The 18,684-nt window shown below is 43.6% G+C and overlaps 1 protein-coding gene across 1 annotated transcript in view; it reads right to left on the reverse strand.

Moving 5' to 3' along the window:
* The window catches only part of XPO4 (exportin 4), a 249,811-nt gene that overhangs the window by 29,020 nt on the left and 202,107 nt on the right, over window positions 1-18,684 (reverse strand). The window contains exons 16-19 of the mRNA XM_082245244.1: window positions 14,690-14,864; window positions 11,014-11,307; window positions 6,970-7,150; window positions 1,815-1,933 (exon numbers count right to left, since the gene is read on the reverse strand). Coding sequence (XP_082101370.1) covers window positions 1,815-1,933; window positions 6,970-7,150; window positions 11,014-11,307; window positions 14,690-14,864 — 769 coding nt within the window. The remainder of the gene's footprint in view (window positions 1-1,814; window positions 1,934-6,969; window positions 7,151-11,013; window positions 11,308-14,689; window positions 14,865-18,684) is intronic.

Below are 18,684 nucleotides of genomic sequence, written 5' to 3' on the forward strand. Positions count from 1 at the left end.
GAAGTACTAGAGTAGAATGCGCCGTGACAGGGAAAGGAGGAAGCTGACCTGTATTAGAATGCGCCGAGACAGGGAAAGGAGGAACCTGACCTGTATTAGAATAGGCCCGAGTCACCGTCTGTCTAGTCCATCTGGAGACTGTAGTCAAAGAAGCAGCCAGCCCTTTCATTGGTATTTGTGTAACCACAAAAAGCGAGTCTGACCTCCGAAAGGACTCTGACTGCCAGATACAGCCAAATCACCCAAACCACATGTAAGGTATGCAAGGCAAATTCCTTGGGATGAGCTGGCTTGGGACACTAGGAATGCAACACAATGTCCTCATTCAAATGGACCACCTTATCTCTATGGACCACTAAGTAGGGAGTACATCAAAATAGTGCCGCCAACTCCGATACCCTGTGGGCCGAGATAATAGCCACCAAGAATGCCACCTTCTGGGACAACGTAGGCAAGAGAATCGACCGAACATTCTCAAATGGAGGTTTCTTGAGAACCGAGAGCAAGTTTAAATCCCATGGTGGCAAAAGAGACCGTACGGGTGGAGCCACATGTCAAACCCCCTGAATGAAGGTACAAACTAAAAAGAGTGCATGGCTAGGGGATCGCTGAAAGAAAATTGCCAAGGCAGATACCAGGCCTTTGATGGTACTCAAGGCCAACTTATGCTCAACACCAGAAAGGCTAAGATCTGAGCCACAGAAAAGTATTGAGGATGAGCGCCAATCGACTTACACCAAGAAATGTACGCTTTCCACATACAACGGTATATCTTGCTGGAAGACGACTTCCTCGCCTTCACCATAGTAGGGATCACTGATCCAGACAAACCCCTATCCCTCAGTACCTGGCTTTCAATAGCTAAGCTATTAAAACCAGCGACTGTAAAGCAGGATGGTAGATCAGCCCTTGGGATACCTGGTCCTCTTAGAGGTAGCCCCCAAGGGACGTTTACGGCCACTAGAATGATTGGAAGACTCTCGCCCTTGATTCTTCAGAGGAAACACGGAAGAAGCTTGAGCCGAGAAGAATACTGGCCTTACAGTGTCTCTAAGACGTCTGCCAGAGGAACCCATGACCTTGCCACGAACCTCCTGTGGAGCCAAACCTGTATGCAAGTCAGGAGAGAGAACTCTCTGTGTGACAGCAGCCGGTGAATCGCGGCCTATGGTTCCTGAAATTTGTCCAGAGGAAGGCCCACCCTTCAGTAGTATGGATGTCACCTGAACCTTTTAAGCCATTATATCCGCACAAGGAGACTCAGGGCCTAAAAAAATCCAAAATGTACAAACTTTGCCCCCCTTTTTTGCCAGAGACTAATCCAAGGAAAAATGGGCCGCATTACAGCTGACTTCTCAAACATGGCCGCCGGCAGCTTGAGACGCAAAATAATGCTGCCAGAATTTTCCCTGCGCCCTTTGCACTGCTGCGCCCTCTGCCAGGAGACCCCCCCCCCTCGAAGGTACTGTACTCCTCAGGCAGGGCATACATTAGGGGAGACTCCACTGCATCACTCTCTGCACTGGGACCCCCCCTCCCTGTACTATGCCCACACTGCACCAACAAGTAGGGCATGAACCTAGAGATCTCATATACTGAGACCACATTATACTACCAGGGCAGGACACACACTTCCCCAGGACCCTTACAGAGGGGGTGATATAACCAGTAGTTTTGATTGTAAGGAGCGCTGTGACCGTCAATGAACGAAAGAGAAATTTACATTCGACGCACCACTAGTAACCACTGTTGAAATACAAAACAAAGTCAACAAAGAACCCAAATCTATGAGGAGTTATGAGTGAAACACCAACCTTTAGCAGATCTTGTGACATTAATGGCAGCACAATATTAACACCGTATAAAACTACATCTGCCGCTGAAACTGGTCTGTTAGTCGCTTGTCCTGTCTCATGTGGTCGAAAAACTTCATCTAAAACAGTCAAAGAATAAGAAGGAGTTAATAGACATTTTGGCCCAAGCATTTAATGGTGCAAACTTCCAGCACTTCCTATTTAATACAGTCTAATCTTCTCTTCTATAAGTATTGCTTAACAGTTAAATTGCAAAATCAAGTTCCTTGTGATGATGCTTTCCAGATGAAGCATCACCAATAAAAAACACAATCACTCATCCAAAAAAAAAAAAAAAAAAAGAAGAGCACTGAAGCAAAGTTAAAAAAAAAAAAAAAGAAAAGTTAGAACAAAGAATTTGTCACTTTGTTTAAACCTAAAACTAAATGAGATGCATGCAAAAAGGATTAATACATACCCCTCCCATGCCATAAATCTCTACAGATCTTACAAGCTAAGCTGAAATCTCCAGCATCTGACTCTTCTGAGCAGTGTGGACCCGCGGGTCCCTCTCTGCATGCCATGGTTCGTTCCTTCATCTGACTCCAAACCATTACAGGACTCTATGGGGGAGCAGGCATCTAACACCATAGCATACAGTGTATAAGATGCTGAAGATGTTTCAGCTATTGCAGCTCCATAACGACAGAAAGGATTAATGCTTAGAGGTAAGTTTTTAACCCTTTTTTTGCAGGCATGCCTTTGGTTTGAATTTTAAAATAGTGATAGAGTCACTTTAAAAAAAATCAACGCTACCACAGGTAAATTGGGTTGAACTGGATGGACTGATGTCTTTTTTCAACCTCACAAACTATGTAACTATGTAAATTCAGGCAACACAATATATAATATCGTCTGGCCACCTTACAAATCAGACAACTATGTTTATTACTGAACAAGTTTAATCATATTCAACTGTACAAGCAAGAATTCAGCACACAGAGATGCAACTCTTCCTTTATTAAAATAGCCAGGAGCATCAAGTTCTATTCTGACATATTTATTGCTAGGCACAGCTCTTTCTCTTCCTTTATGTGAAAAAAATTGGATTTTTGACTTACCGTAAAATCAATTTCTCTGATGTTCATTGATGGACACAGCTCCATATCTTCTTGACAGTTGGGTTATGCTTCCCCTCTACAGGAGTAGGACACTAGGCAGGAAAAAGCTTGACTACGCCTATGGGGCAGTCCCAGGGGGTGTACTCCCACTCTCAGCTATAGGCATTTAGTTTTTTTACAAGCAGTTTCAGAAGAAAACCAACTCCACAGAGGGGTGGGTGCTGTGTCCATCAATGGACATCAGAGAAATGGATTTTACGGTAAGTCAAAAATCCCGTTTTCTCTTTCATTCATTGACTGACACAGCTTCTTATCTTCTTGACAGTTGAGACGTTCCCAAAGAGGTGTCAAACATGAGGAGTGGGAACAGCAAGAAAAATTCCCAAGGCTAAACCGTAGCCAACCAGGTAACACAGAGCTCAACCATAAAACAACTGGAGCTCACCTATAAAAAAAAAAAAAAAATATACCCTCTAAGAGAACCAGGTCCTCTAAACCAGTGATCCTCAACTCCGGTCCTCAGGGCCCACTAACAGGCCAGATTTTAAGTATTACCTTGGGGAGATGCAGACTAGAGTACTGCAATCACTGAGCAGCAAATTATATCACCTGGGATGTATTTCAGTTATCTTGCAAACCTGGCCTGTTAGTGGGCCCTGAGGACTATGGTTGAGGACCACTGCTCTAAACAGACGCCTGAAAAACCTTGTGGCCCAAAGAAGCATCCGCAGATGCCAACACATCCACCTCATAAAAACTTTCTGAAAGTGTGCACAGACCACCAGGTGGGCCGCCTTGCAAACCTGCATCACAGACGCCTGATGACGGAAGGCCCAGGAGGCACTAAGCGCCCTAGTAGAGAGCGTCTTAACAGGGAAAGGAGGAACCCGACCCCTGATAAAATAGGCCTGAACCACTGTCTGTCTGATACATCTGGAAATAGTCGCAGAGGAAGCGGACAACCCTTTTCGAGTCCATCTGTGAGCACAAATCGAGAGTTTGTCTTCCTGAAAGACTCCGTAGCTGCCAGGTACACCCTAGTTGCCCAGACCACATCCAAGGCATGCAAGGCAATTTCCTTCCGATGTTTAGGCCTAGGACACAGGGAAGGCAACGCAAGGTCTTCATTCAAATGAAAAACTGAGACAACCTTGAAAAGAATGACAGACAGGGATGATGAACCACCTTATCCCTGTGAATCACCAGATAAGGTGAACGACGGGATAATGCTGTCAAAAAAGGCCACCTACTGGGACAGCGTAAGCAGGGGAATCTTCTGAATATTTTCAAAGGGAGGCCTCTGTAGAGCTAAAATCACCAAATTGAGATCCCAAGGTGGCAATAGAGCCCACCCTGGAAAGGACCATATGTCGGATACCCTAAAGAAAGGTAAGCACAAGGGAGTGAGTGGCCAAAGGTCGTTGGAAGAAGACCGCAAAAGCCTAAACCTGGCCCCTGATGGTACTCAAGGCCAACTTCTGTTCAAACCCCCCCCCCCGTTGAGGAAAGTTTAACCACTTGCCGACTGCCGCACGACTATTTACGTCGGCAGTCAGCCCCTCACAGGCAAAGCGACATAGGGCTACGTCGCTAGCCTGTAATGGTTTTGGGAGCGAGCGCGCTCCGCCGGGCACTCGCGATCGTCCGTGACAGCGGGAGAAAGGCAGGCGGCTAGTGTAAACAAAGCCGCCTGTCAGTCTCCCCTGAGTAAGAATGGTGATGAAACGGTTCTACTATGTAGGACCGTTGATCACTGTTCTTACACATCAAGCCACAGCTAATCACAGTTAGAAACCCCTCCCTCTCCAATACAGTTAACTCATTCACTGCCAGTGTAATTTTTACAGTAACAGTGCATATGTATAGCACTGATTACTGTAGTAATGTCACTGGTAACCCCAAAAGTGTCAAAAATGTCAGCCAAGGGTCCGATCTGTCCGCCCCAATGTCGCAGTCCTGCACAAAAAAAAAAAAAAAAAAATCGCAGATCGCCGCCATTACGCGTTAAAAAAAAAAAAAAACAACAAAAATCTTAAAATCTTTCCCTTTGTTAGTAAATGCAATAATTTTTGCGCAAACCAATCAAAATACGCTTTTGGCGATTTTTTTTACCAAACATATGGTAAAAAAATTGGCCTAAAATGTTAAAAAAATTTGATTTTTACATTTTTTTGGGAATTTCATGTAAAAAAAATGTGAAAAATATTATTTTTGCAAAATTGACATTTTTTTGTTTATAGCGCATGATCAAAAAAATCGCACAGGTGATTCAAATACCACCAAAAGAAAGCTCTGTTTGTGGGGAAAAAAGGACGCCAAATTCATTTAGGTACAGCATCGCACGACCGCGCAATTGTCTGTTAAAGTCACACAGTGCCGAATCGCAAAATAGGCCCTGGTCAGGAAGGGGGTAAAATCTTCCGGGGCTAGAAGTTCTAGAGGAGTGAAAGCCTAAATAAGCCGATACTGACCCCACGGGGCCACTGGAGCGTCTGTGGTGTCCACCAGAGGATCCCTTACCCGATCCACAAACCTCTGCACCTTTCTGTTGAGCTGAGGCCAACAGATCTACAGCACAAAAAGCTACAAGAAAATGGCGACCCCACGCAGCTCCAGGGGGGACTCCAAAAGCACCAAACACGATCCCAGCAGGAAGGGGGTTCCTAGCAGGAGCCCCCACTAGGTACAGTCCTCTCCCAAGGGTTGATTGTCCGGTCGCCGACGGCCCGCTTCCCCCCCCCCCCCGCTAGTTTGATACCCCAGGCCGCCCTAAAAGGTATGGCCATCCCATGGTCAGATGGGGGGGTAACAAGTCCGCAGAGGACCACTGAGAAGGAGGGGGGGGATTCTGCGTGGGAAGGAGGGGAACCCGGGGTCCGACTGTCCCAGGGAGGGGCCCACGTCCACCCGAAAAACCTGCAGGGTTTGGGGGGGGGCAGCTACTTACCATACCAGGAGCCAGGTGGGCACCACTCCTGACAGACCACCGCTCCATCAGAATAGGGGAGGCTGTCGGCCAAGAGAACGCTGTGACTCAGGCTGGGGCCAGCTTGTATGCGCCCTCATGAGAAGTTTAACTCACAGGCCTAGCCCTTATCCAGTGGTGCTATGTAAAGGCCGACCTAGCGCGGAGCTGAGGCCTGCACGCTCTCCCTGTTGATAGTAGTTTCTCACAGGAACAAAATAAGATAGGAAAGAAAAAAATATATAAAAAGGAGAAAATTGCCAGGACCAGAGATCCCAGCAGGGAACTACGTCCTTACTCATGACTAGGCAGAAAAAAAACTGAATGCCTATAGCTGAGAGTGGGAGTATACCCCTTGGGACTGCCCTATAGGCGTAGACAAGCTTTTTCCTGCCTAGTGTCCTACTCCTGTAGGAAGCAGTATAACCCAACTGTCAAGAAAATAAGGAGCTGTGTCCGTCAATGAACAACAGATAAAGAATGCTGCAGAAACTTGCTTTTCAGCATGGGATCATCAGCAAAGCCATACCGTAGGAGAGGTTGGTACTCTATCTTGGTAAAGTCACTGGCAAGCTACTGCCTCAGTTCGCCACTGACCATTAAGGAGGGGCACTTCGTAGCTAACCAATAATGTAAAGGCGGTAATGCACCAACCAAGAATTTTAATGGGGACACTACTGCAGACCTTTATAATGGGGGCACTTCAACAATGACCAGCAATGTAACGAGGGCACTTGAAAGAATAATTTGCCTTTAATTTCAAATACTCTAGGTATGCCTCGTGACAAATTGAAGTGTGCAGTATAGCGAGAAACCCGATATTCTCTACAGAGATGACAAAAACTTTAGCTCAATCTTCTGCTTGGCCCAGAACAGAGGCCAGTTTTGAAACCCTAGTAGTCTGCTGCTTGAGCTTATCACAAAGACCTGTTAGTGAGGTCAGCAGACAGACATAAGAAACCTCTGGCCATCAAAATCCGATTTTAATTTTTTAGTAATATGGTTATCCCAGGGTATAATATTATACAAGATGTATTCTCATACAGTTGTATGTGTTGGGGAAAGGACAGCAATAGCCTGCACAACATACCTGTGTCACTAAAGTCTATAAACTCTTTTGACAACAAATTGGTAAGAAGTTCCATAATGAGCAGGAGATCCTGGTACTGATCCTCCTCCGCAGTCACGTCAATGCGTTTCCTGCCCAGATTGTTCTTGGAATACACCTGAAGCAGAGTCAGGCATGCTTCATACAGATTCATGGCTTTGGACTGAAGGAAGAGTGGAAAATATTTCTCAGGGACAAATAACCAGACAGGATAATAGATCAAGCTGCAATATGTAAACTGCCGCTAAATGCAGTAAAAGCTTCACAAAACTGGCCTAAAGGTACATCTATTGGACAACAGGGAATGATTAGGGGTGCACACCATAGTCTGATATTGAAGCTTTAAACATATACTGGCATATTAATCGTAAAAAGTTTGAAGCCTCCAACAGTGAGATCCCTGCACCCTGTTACCAGCTAAACCTACTAAAATGGGCATTTAATGCTCAGGAATTAAAAATAAGGCAGGAAAAAGAATTGTGGTATTTAGAGCCGGGGGCAAGGTCAGATATGTATTAAATTGGGGGGGACAGGGCATCTCACCACATGAGCTGACGCTTCAGAGGAATAGCAAGCACTCCTATGTAAAACAACGGGAGTTCTCCTGTACAGCCCCTTACAGTAATACTAAACACACACTGTTTAATTTACATTGCCCCTTCTATTTCCGTATGTGGATGATGGCAATATATTTATTTTTAATAAAAAAAAAAATCTAAGTATCTTTTTCCTAATCGATATACAGCAGTCACATGACCCAGATCTTTCCCAGCCTGGCTGCAGAGAAACCCAAGTAGGAGGAGCTTCTAGTCCTCTGCTGCTGGTCACATGTTCAAAATCCTTTGGAATACAGAGCTCAGTTTGAAATTTTGGCAAATCAGGGCATCAAACAGAATGTAAGCTATTTGTCACCAGACCATTTCATTCTTGCATCTGCAAAGTCAATTTGTCTTCTGTGGCCCCTCAAAAAATTATGGAGAACGCAAATCTAATATTCCAAAAGGTTATACAGGTAAATGTTGGACAGTAGGAACACTGCACAAGTGAATGTCTGCTTCCATCTGCAGGTTCTCACACAGGTTCTTTGTTGAATGGGAGATTTCCTTCAAAGCTGCTACTATTGCAAACACCTGGCCTTGATTCAAAGACTGTTAGGTAAAGGGTGGAACATGAACTACAAAACAGCATTCTCTGCAATACATGGATAAATTGCTCATGAATAGTTTTTCAATAAAGTTGAAGCAGTTTATCAAGTTGTCCTAATTAGTCTAAGTGACTCCAACTTATAGAATTGAATGCCATCAACTGCACCAAAGCTAAAAGTGGGCTTTCAAAACAGTTGGGTCGAGGCATTCTTTTTTTCCCCAAATGTTTCCCCCACCAAGAACAGGCAGCCAATTTGTGTTTTGCTAGTTCTTAATACTGTCAGCAACAGCTCAAGTCCCCACTGATGACTGGGAAACAGAGTGGTTCCTGATCATTGATCACTATGGCATAGTAATCACATGCAGAGTTAGGGATTCACTGAAAAATACAATTTTAGCCTGCAGATGAACTTTACCACCTTTAGATTGCAGTGGCATTCGTTTTTTACTGAAATTGTAAAGTATTAAAAAGTATATTTGTGTTATATATTGCCATGTGATTTTGTGTCATAAGACATTCATCCCAAACTCGCTTATCCGTGTCTTTATGAACCTTGCCTTGTGCACTGGTGGACAGTCATGTTGGAACAGGAAGGGGCCATCTCCAAATTGTTCCCACAAAGTTGGGAGCAAGAAATTGTTCAAAATGTCTTGGTATGCTGACGCCATAGGGCTCTTTCACACGGGCGTTCCTTTTTTTTTGCCCGATCAGGTCCTTTTTTTTTTTTTGTAACGGACACGGATGACACTTGTGTCATCCGGTCCGTATGTCTGTTTTTCATCCCATCCGTTTGCGGATGAAAAACTGACATAATGCATGTCTATGTAAATACGGATGTCTGCGGATGACACCACTGACATCCGTTTTTGCTTCAGTTCCGTTTTTTGAAAGGAAGAAAAAATAGGGTTCTCCTCCGTTCAAAAAACTGAACTGAACTGAACTGACAAAAAACGGATGTCAGAGGATGATCATCCTCTGACATCCGTATTTACATAGAGATACATTATGTCCGTTTTTCATCCGCAAACGGATGGGATTGAAAAACGGACATACGGAACGCCCGTGTGAAAGAGCCCTAAGAGTTCTCTTAACTGGAACTAAGGTGCCAAGCCCAAACCCTGAAAAACAATCAACCCCCACCATATGACTTTGACCTGTGCACAAAGCAAAGTCCATAAAGACATGGATGAGGGAGTTTGGGGTGGGGGACCTTGACTGGCCTGCACAGAGTCCTGACCGCCACCTGACAGAACACATTTGGGATGAATTAGAGCGGGGACTGCGTGTCACGCCTTCTCGTCCAAAATCAGTGCCTGACCTCACAAAAGCGCTTCTGGAAGAATGGTCAAACATTCTCACAGACACACTCCTAAATCTTGTGGACAGCCTTCACCAAAGAGTTGAAGCTGGTATAGCTGCAAAGAGTGGGCCAACTCAAAATAGAACCCTACGGATGAAGACTGGGATACCATTAAGGTTCATGTGCATGTAAAGGCGTGTACCAATACTTTTGACAATATAGTGTTTATATATACAGTATCTCACAAAAGTGAGTACCCCCCCCCTCACTTTTTTGTAAATATTTTATTATATCTTTTCATGTGACAACACTGAAGAAATTACACTTTGCTAAAATGTAAAGTAGTGAGTGTACAGCTTGAATAAAAGTGTTATTTTGCTGTCCCCCTCAAAATAACAACTCACAGCAGATAATGTCTAAAACAGTCCTGGCAGCACCCATGCAGCCCCAGACCATGACACTCCAACCACCATGCTTGACTGTAGGCAAGAGACACTTGTCTTTGTACTCCTCACCTGGTTGCGGCGACACACGTTTGACACAATCTGAACCAAATATGTTTATCTTGGTCTCATCAGACCACAGGACATGGTCCTAGTAATCCATGTCCTTAGTCTGTTTGTCTTCAGCAAACTGTTTGCGAGCTTTCTTGTGCATCATCTTTAGAAGAGGCTTCCTTCTGGGATGACAGCCATGTAGACCAATTTGATGCAGTGTGTGGCGTATGGTCTGAGCACTGACAGGCTGACCCCCCCTCCCCTTCAACCTCTGCAGCAATGCTGGCAGCACTCATACTTCTATTTCCCAAAGACAACCTCTGGATATAACACTGAGCACGTGCACTCAACTTCTGTGGTCAACCATGGCAACGCCTGTTCTGAGTGGAACCTGTACTGTTAAACCACTGTATGGTCTTGGCCACAGTGTTGCAGCTCAGTTTCAGGGTCTTGGCAATCTTCTTGTAGCCTAGGCCATCTTTATGTAGAGCAACAATTCTTTTTTTCAGATCCTCAGAGTTCTTTGCCATGAAATGCTATGTTGAACATGCAGTGACCAGCATGAGAGAGCGAGAGCACCAAATTTAACACACCTGCTCCCCATTCACACCTGAGACCTTGTAACACTAACAAGTCACATTACAACAGGAGAGGGAAAGTGGCTAATTGGGCCCAATTTGGACATTTTCACTTAGCGGTGTATTCACTTTTGTTGCCAGCGGTTTAGACATTAATGTCTGTGTGTTGAGTTATTTTGAGGGGACAGCAAATTTACACTGTTATACAAGCTGTACACTCACTACTTTACATTGTAGCAAAGTGTCATCTCTTCAGTGTTGTCACATGAAAAGATAGAATAAAATATTTACAAAAATGTGAGGGGTGTACTCACTTTTGTGAGTATTTTTCATTTAAATATTTATGTGAGCATCTAATTGGGTTCAACCTGAATAAGCAGCCCTTTTTCCTAGGTTTGCACAGCCTCAATGCACAAGGGCTGTAGACTGAAAAAAGCAAAAGACCTCAGTATGCCCTCTTACCCAGGCCAGTACCACCTCACCCACTTGCTCCAATTTTACTTACCTCTCCAAGGTAACAAATCTGTTTATGTGCAACTTCTACAAAAACTTCTATAATTAGGTTCACAGTCTCTGGGGTATTCTTGTATACTTCCATTAACCCAATACAGTTAGTTAAAAAGTCCATAAGGAAATTGAAGAGGATTGCAACATTGTCAATCTGAGTGGCCTCTGCAATGCCACATAATGCCTCCAGTGTGGCTGTTATTTCCTGCTTCACCTCCTCCTCTTGGCAAATCTGCTGGAAGTTTTCTTGATTTATCACATTCAAAAACCTCTGCTGAAGAGGTTGTAGCACCTGTCAGACAAATAATATGATGTTCAGATTAACTGGCTTATAGGCATTACTTCCATACAATGATGATAGGTTTTAATAATAGATTTGTGCAAATCTGGGAAAAAAATTTTTTTTTTCCTTTTTTGAGTGTTTTATCTGTCTATTCTTAACTGCTCTGTAGAACAAGTTAATGTACAAAAAATGTATAAACATTAACCACTTAAGCCCCAGGCCTATTTCTGACACTTTTTGTTTACAAGTTAAAATCAGAATTTTTTCCTAGAAAACTACTTCGAATCCCCAAACATTATATATATTTTTTTAGCAAAGACTCTGGAGAATAAAATGGCGGTCACTGCAATATTTTTTGTCTCGCGGTATTTGCGCAACGGTCTTTGAAATAACATTTTTATGGAAAAATCACGAAAAATCACATTTCACTGCATTAAAAAAAACTAAACAGTAAAGTTAGCCCATTTTTTTTTGTATATTGTAAAAGATGATGTCACTCTGAGTAAATAGATACCCAACATGTTATGGTTTAAAATTGCGCACAGCCGTGGGATGGCGACAAACTACGGTCAATAGAAATCTCTATAGGCGACACTTTAACCAGATGCCGCCCCCCGCCGTCATATTACGGCGGAGCGGTGCGACCATTGTTCTGGGCCGCCGTCATATGATGGCGGCACTTTAAGCAGGGCAGGCGCGCGATCGTGTGCGCGCCGCCCTGCACTGCCGTTGTCGGCGTGTCCCCGGGACACGCCCCGTCACCGGCAGGGGGGAAACAGCCAATGGGCATGGCTGTTTCCCACGTGATCGGCTGTGTTCCAATGACACAGCTGATCACAATGGAGGAGCCCACAAGAATGGGGTCATTTTATGGGGGTTTCCATTGTCCTGGTGCTCCAGGGCCTTCAAAAGTGCGATAGGTTGTCAGGAAATTATATGTGTAATTTGTGCTCCTAGAATGCCGGACGGTGCTACTTGGATGTTAGGCCTCTGTATGTGGCCAGGCTGTGAAAAAGTCTCACACATGTGGCATCGCCATACTCCGGAGGAGTAGTAGAATGTGTTTTGGTGTGTAGTTGCAAGTATACATATGCTGTGTGAGAGAAATAACCTGTTAATACGTCAATTTGTAAAAAAATTTAAAAAAATATCTTCATTTTGCAAAGAGTTGTGGGAAAAAATTACAACTTCAAAAAACTCACCATGACCCTTATATAATACCTTGGAATGTCTACTTTCCAAAAAGGGGTCATTTGGGGGGTATTTGTACTTTCCTGACTTTTTAGTGTCTCAAGAAATGAGATAGGCCTTCAGTACATCAGGTGTGATCAAGTGTGATCAATTTTCAATGAATAGCACCATAGCTTGTGGACTCTAACTTTCACAAAGACCAAATAATATATACTTATTTGGGTTATTTTTACCAAAGATAAGTAGCAGTATAAATTTTGGCCAAAATTTGTGAAGAAAAATTACTCATTTGCTAAATTTTATGACAAACAAAGAAAAATGTATTTTTTTCACAATATTTTCAGTCTTTTTTTATTTATAGCACAAAAAATAAAAAACCCAGTAGTGATTAAATACCATCAAAAGAAAGCTCTATTTGTGTGAAAAAAGGACACTAATTTTTTATGGGTACAGTGTTGCATGACTGAATAATTGTCATTCAAAGTGTGAGAGCGCTGAAAGCTGAAAATCAGTCTGGGCAGGAAGGGGGTGAAAGTGCACTGTAGGCAAGTGGTTAAACTTTTTTAACGGTTACCAGTTTAGGGTTGGAGTGTAGCTCTTTTTGTTAAATGATTGCTCACTCACTGGCGATACCTCACATGTGTGGTTTGAAAAGTGATTTCATTCGCGGCTCGACTTCCATATGCGTTTTCTTTCGTGCGTGAGCTAACGGCGACGGGGGCGGCCAACATTTTTTTTTTCCTATTTTATTTTATTTTAACTTTCTCACAGGTTTTTAAAAAGAAAATATGTAATGTAAACATCCCTTGTGACAGTAATCTGCAGTGACAGGTACTTTTTATGGAGGGATCGAGACCCTAGACCCCTCCACTACACTTCCATGTATTCAAAACATCGCAAATGGCATTTTGAATACACTCGTTTTTTGAATTTGCCGCCTTTAGCAGCAGAGTAGCCCGGACGTGACGTCATGGAGACCCAATCGAAGCCGCATCCGGCTTAGATCGGCACTCCATCCAGCCGGCGGACGTGCCGGCTGGGTGCTCGGGTCTCCCGGTGGGACGGGAGACCCGGGCAAAGCCGTGGAAGGCGACGGGAGGGGGTACGTCCCCTCCTGCTCGCCGGGGTAACAACCAAGTGGATCCCACGCCGCATTGGTCGTTATCGCAGGAAAGCTGACCGCCGCCGGCTCTAAACAACGGTACTGGGGTGATGCCTCTAGCTAGAGGCATCACCCCTGTATAACACTGCAAAGTCTGCCGACGTACCCATACGACACTTTGCGGTAAGTGGTTAAAGTCTAAGTTCACCTTTGCAGAAACCATGAACTTTTACTTACCTCCATGGAAGCCCACACAACAGGTTCAGCTGGTCGGGGATTTGAACACCCTGCTTTTTTCCCTTGTGCGGTGTTATTTCACCTTTCATTTTTTTCTAAAAAGGTGAAATAACCCTTTAAAAAGAAAATCCTTATCTACCTCAATCTACATTATGTTGCATGGACCCTTAATATGCATAATCCTACAGCAATGTAATGTGCAAATTACTATTACCAACAAAAATCATAGCTTGGCCAACACTACAAATCTTTACCGATTCTTCAAGGTGATGGGCTAATGGGCATATTGTTTTAACATGTCTACATTTAAACATTAAAAACGTTTACTGTAATCAACTTAAAACAGCAAAATCTCAAACCAGACTAACTGGGGGAGGTGTACATGTTGTACGAGGGGCGAGCAAGAGGGATTCATGGTTTCCAGGGTGCCACTGATAATGAATGGCATGAGAAGGTATTGAATTTTTAGACTCACACTGTACATTTTCACCTACTTACCACCTCCACTTTCAAACCACACCTACAAAATCTTGTGAACCCTCCTCCCCCTCATTTGTAGCCACACCCACAGACCCCCCCCTATTGTAACACACTCTGAAGTGATTAAGCACCATGTTCACAGAAATAATGCAGCGGACACAGCGTAACACTGCACATTTTGGGTGTGGCCAGATTGCAGTAACAGTAGGGGGGTATTAAAATGGTTTGGGAATTCACTTTGTAGCAGTCTGCTTGCTACAAGTCTAAGATGTACAAATAGGATTTTGTCTTGTATTTTCCTGCAGTAGTATGTGCTTGATCACAGGAAAATGCACAGATGCAGACACCGAGTCTTCCACAATGCCTGCTATGTCCTCTCACCTCAGTCCAGTACTGCTGTTTTGTTTCGGAGTCCATATGAGCAAATCCTCCCAGTACCAGAGCTTTCATGAGCGTCCGCTGCACAGAGCTGGACAGGAAGTGAAGGGGCGGACTCCTCCGTGCAAATTGCTTGGCCAAATTCCACCAATTTTCACACTGTATTACCAAATTAGCCCTGCAAAGAAGAATTCCAGAATCAAAAACAAGAGAAAGCTATGGGATGATCCCATGCAGGACAGTTAAGATAACACAGAAAAAATGTGCAGTGAGATAACCTCACTAGAGTTGCTGGCCATAGTCTCAAGGTGGAGGTCTCACTCATTACATGAGATATCTCAACACTCTTGCTACAGTCTCTGAAAATAAAAAACCCAACAGGGAGAACATCATCTGTTCATAATGGGAATGGATGGAACCATCAGCTTCCTTTACATCATCTGTCCCTTAAAAAGCTTTAAACCATTTAAGTACTCACACTTCTACACCCCCCTCCCCCACCTTGGTTCACAGCATTTTTTACCTTTCTGCTAATTCAAAAATAAAATAAAACTTTTTTTTCTTTTTTTAGGATAAACAAGGCTTTCATTTGGTTTGTTGTATTGAAAATATATATTATATTATTGTAACTTTCAGGACTCTTGCACATTGTATTGAGGTATGAGCATCAGGCATTCCTGGCAGGAAAAACGCAAAGAGGGGGTGTATACAACTTTCACGTTTGCACACACAGGCAGGAAGTGCAGTATTTGTGAGCATTTGCGAGTATACACACAAAAATACTGACTGGCAACTCATTTTTTTTGTGCCTGTGTGTACAAGGACATTGAAAATAATGGGCTGCATTTAGATCAATAAATAAAAGAAAAAAACGCCTGTATGTCTGAAAACATTGTTTTCCGACAGTAGTGTGCAAAAGGTGTAAGAATCACTACCTAGGATCCAGGTGCTGCCAGCTGTGGAAGTCTGCTCACCAGCTGGCCACGTCTGGCACATTTAAGGTATTTAGAATGACTCTTTAGCCCAACAGGCTGGTATTAATCATGAGGATCCTCCAAGACATCAGACGAAACTCCAGAGCTGAAGACCTGAGCCGCCAGGCAAGGGACCACCTGGACTTTAGTGTCAAGTGAATCTGTCTATCCAGAGACTGAACAGTCTCACAATGACAATGTTGAGTGCTATGGGTCCAGAGTGGAATATTGCACATGAGACTACCTCAAAAGGTGACTATCATCATTTCCATAACGCTCATGCAGAATTGGAGTCAGGTGACTCTTGGACTAAAAAGAGTCCGAGCCTGGGAGCAGAGAATTTGAAGCTTCTCTTAGTGTGTCTAGGATCAGACCCAGATATTTCAAGAAAACAAATGCCTAAGCCAGAGGTCATCCAGATATGCCACTAATTCATATAGATAAGGATTCTGCTGGGGAAGGTGTGAAAGCATGCTTATGACTTCTGCAGTCAGAATCAGCAATTACATTTGAAATTTGGTAAAAAAAAAAAAAAAAAAAACAACAACTTGCCATTATATTCTCTTAGGATAGAATCAAGGTGGATGCTATGCCCAGTGGAGCGAAGGAATACTCCAAAGAGGGCAAAATTCCAGGCTGTAGCTGTGAGGCCCCTCAAGGATTTTATTGCTCACCTGGACCTGGAATGCACTCTACAGCTAACAGCACACTGAGGTCTGGAAAGTGCCACAGTGCACAGCCCTTTGCACCAAGGTCACATTCCAGGCTAGCCCTGCAAATGTCCAGTCCAGCAGAATCGGAGTATGGCCTCCAAAGCTGAAAATAGAACCCAGCTAAGTAGGTTGTAGAGGAATTTTGACTAAAGAAATAATAAACTCGGTTTAAAATAAAAACAAAAAAAAAAGAGCTGAGAAAAGACATTCAACCAGAACACTAGCAATAAACTGAGGCTTTCTGGGAGCAGGAGGGGGTTATACCAGGCTGGTCACAGTTCGTTTGCCAGTGTCCAAATCCTCCATTAGGTGGTATTATAGGTCAACAGTCTTCCTGTGTCCCTCAAAATCAAAAGTGAAAAAAAGTCTAATTAATTCAGAATATAGGAACAAAAAAAAAAGAAAAAATAGTAGTTAAAGGGGTAAAATGAAGTTAAGGAGTTATTTAGGACTGACTGTGGTAAAGTCAGGCTGCTTTAACTGACATTACATGCAGATCAAAGCTAATTTCTGTGATCTGTCAGATGGATGAAACGGAGTAGATACAAATGGTAAATACAGTTTATAAAGTGTCAGTCTTATAGCAGCAGCTTCTATAGCTGCTGTATTTACACAGCAACTCCTGGCTGTCAGTTGCACTACACACCCTTTATGCAACTAGATGAAAGGACAACAAAAGCTATCTTAGGTCAAAAGGGTGAATGTCAGAAGCCCCCTGCAGACACTATATATACACACCCTGTAGAACATGTGCAATGGGGACACAGTTAAATTTTTTTCCCCCCAAGTTTTAGATCTAGTAAGGAAGGGTTAGAACCCGTATCAGGTTTTACTGCGGTCTATGTGCATATTCTTTAAGGTTGCGCTTGGCCAGTAAAAAGCGATGAAAATGAAAAAATTAAAAATGAAACTGCTGAACCTGAAAAATCTCCTTGAATACTTGGAAATTTCAAATATGTGCAATCATGTGTGCGGTTTCTTCCAATTATTGAGAAAAAGATGACATCAACTGCAAAATTAGTCTGACGGTGTCAAAATGACTATACATTAGATCTGTGAAAACAATATGTATGAAAAATGCATTCATTCATTAAATCTTGTGTCCAACAACATATAAAATAGATAATGAATTTAAGCAGTTCTTAATCTTGATTTGTAGATTCAAACTTTCACACATGCAATAGAACAAATGAAAAGCCCATGTCCCAGCCAATGCCTTTTCAGAGGAAATGTGTTGGATAGGAGCCAGTAACGTGACGTCAGCTTGGAAGGACCATTCTGCAGGCGACCGTGCATCACCAACTTTTATATGCTCCGTACACTAAACTGTCCTATGTTTTTTATTAAATACATTTTAAACGTTAATGCCCTATGAGTCTTCTCTGTTGCTTTTTATCATATTAAGTGGAGAGCCTGGATTTATAGTAAACCTTTGAGGCTGGCCGGCAATCAGCATTCGGCTGTGTCCCTGGTTGAGTGCATATGATCTCTTTATGGGATCTTGGTATCTGGTAAACGGCCATCCTTTTTGTTTTGAAGCATGGTGGTGAAACACAATGCACTTATAATTTATTGACTTTGCACATGGACTCTTCATTGGTTCTATTGCATGCGGGAAAGTCGGCACACTGTCAGACTCATTTTGCATTTGATGTCATCTTATACTCCATAATTGGAAGAAACAGTGCACTAACACATGATTGCACTGCGGTCTATATACGTGTTGGAGATATTTACACCATTTTTCCTGGTAACCATTATTACTGAGACAGAAAGTGATGCTATATAATAATCTGTAGCACCCAACAGGTAGGTGCACTGCTAGGTAAAGTATAGTGGGCCTTGGTTGCTTAACAGCAGGGCCATGATTTCAGCTGGACTGTCATGTCTCCCAGGTGAGGTTACCAAGAGGGAAGTCTCCCCACTGGCTTTGTGAGAGTGTTCTCATAGGGCAGTGGAGGAAACCCAATCAGTGGCTCAGTCAGGCTTGCATCTACCCCAGAAGGCAGATTCTGCCGCAGAGGATTCTAGGAGTGGCTATAAGTTTGAAGGGAACGCATGAGGCGGCGTCCTTGGCGGGAAGCAGAGTCCCAGGAGGGAGAGTACAGCTGTCTCTCCTCCTGTCAGAGGAAGCGGGTGTCCTGGGTGGCGGCCTGGGAATCCAAAGAGTGAAGCTGAGCTGCGGAGGGATCCGGTGTGGCAAAGTAACGTATCGGTACGTCACTAGCCTGTGAGGCTCTGGGGAGCGAGCGCGCTCCCGCTCGGTCAGGGACGCCCCCCGCGCGTGCCCGGCGGACCCGATGTCCGCCGG

The sequence above is a fragment of the Pelophylax lessonae genome (genome assembly GCF_965119305.1).
Source record: "Pelophylax lessonae genome assembly, chromosome: 2".
Lineage (NCBI taxonomy): Eukaryota > Metazoa > Chordata > Amphibia > Anura > Ranidae > Pelophylax > Pelophylax lessonae.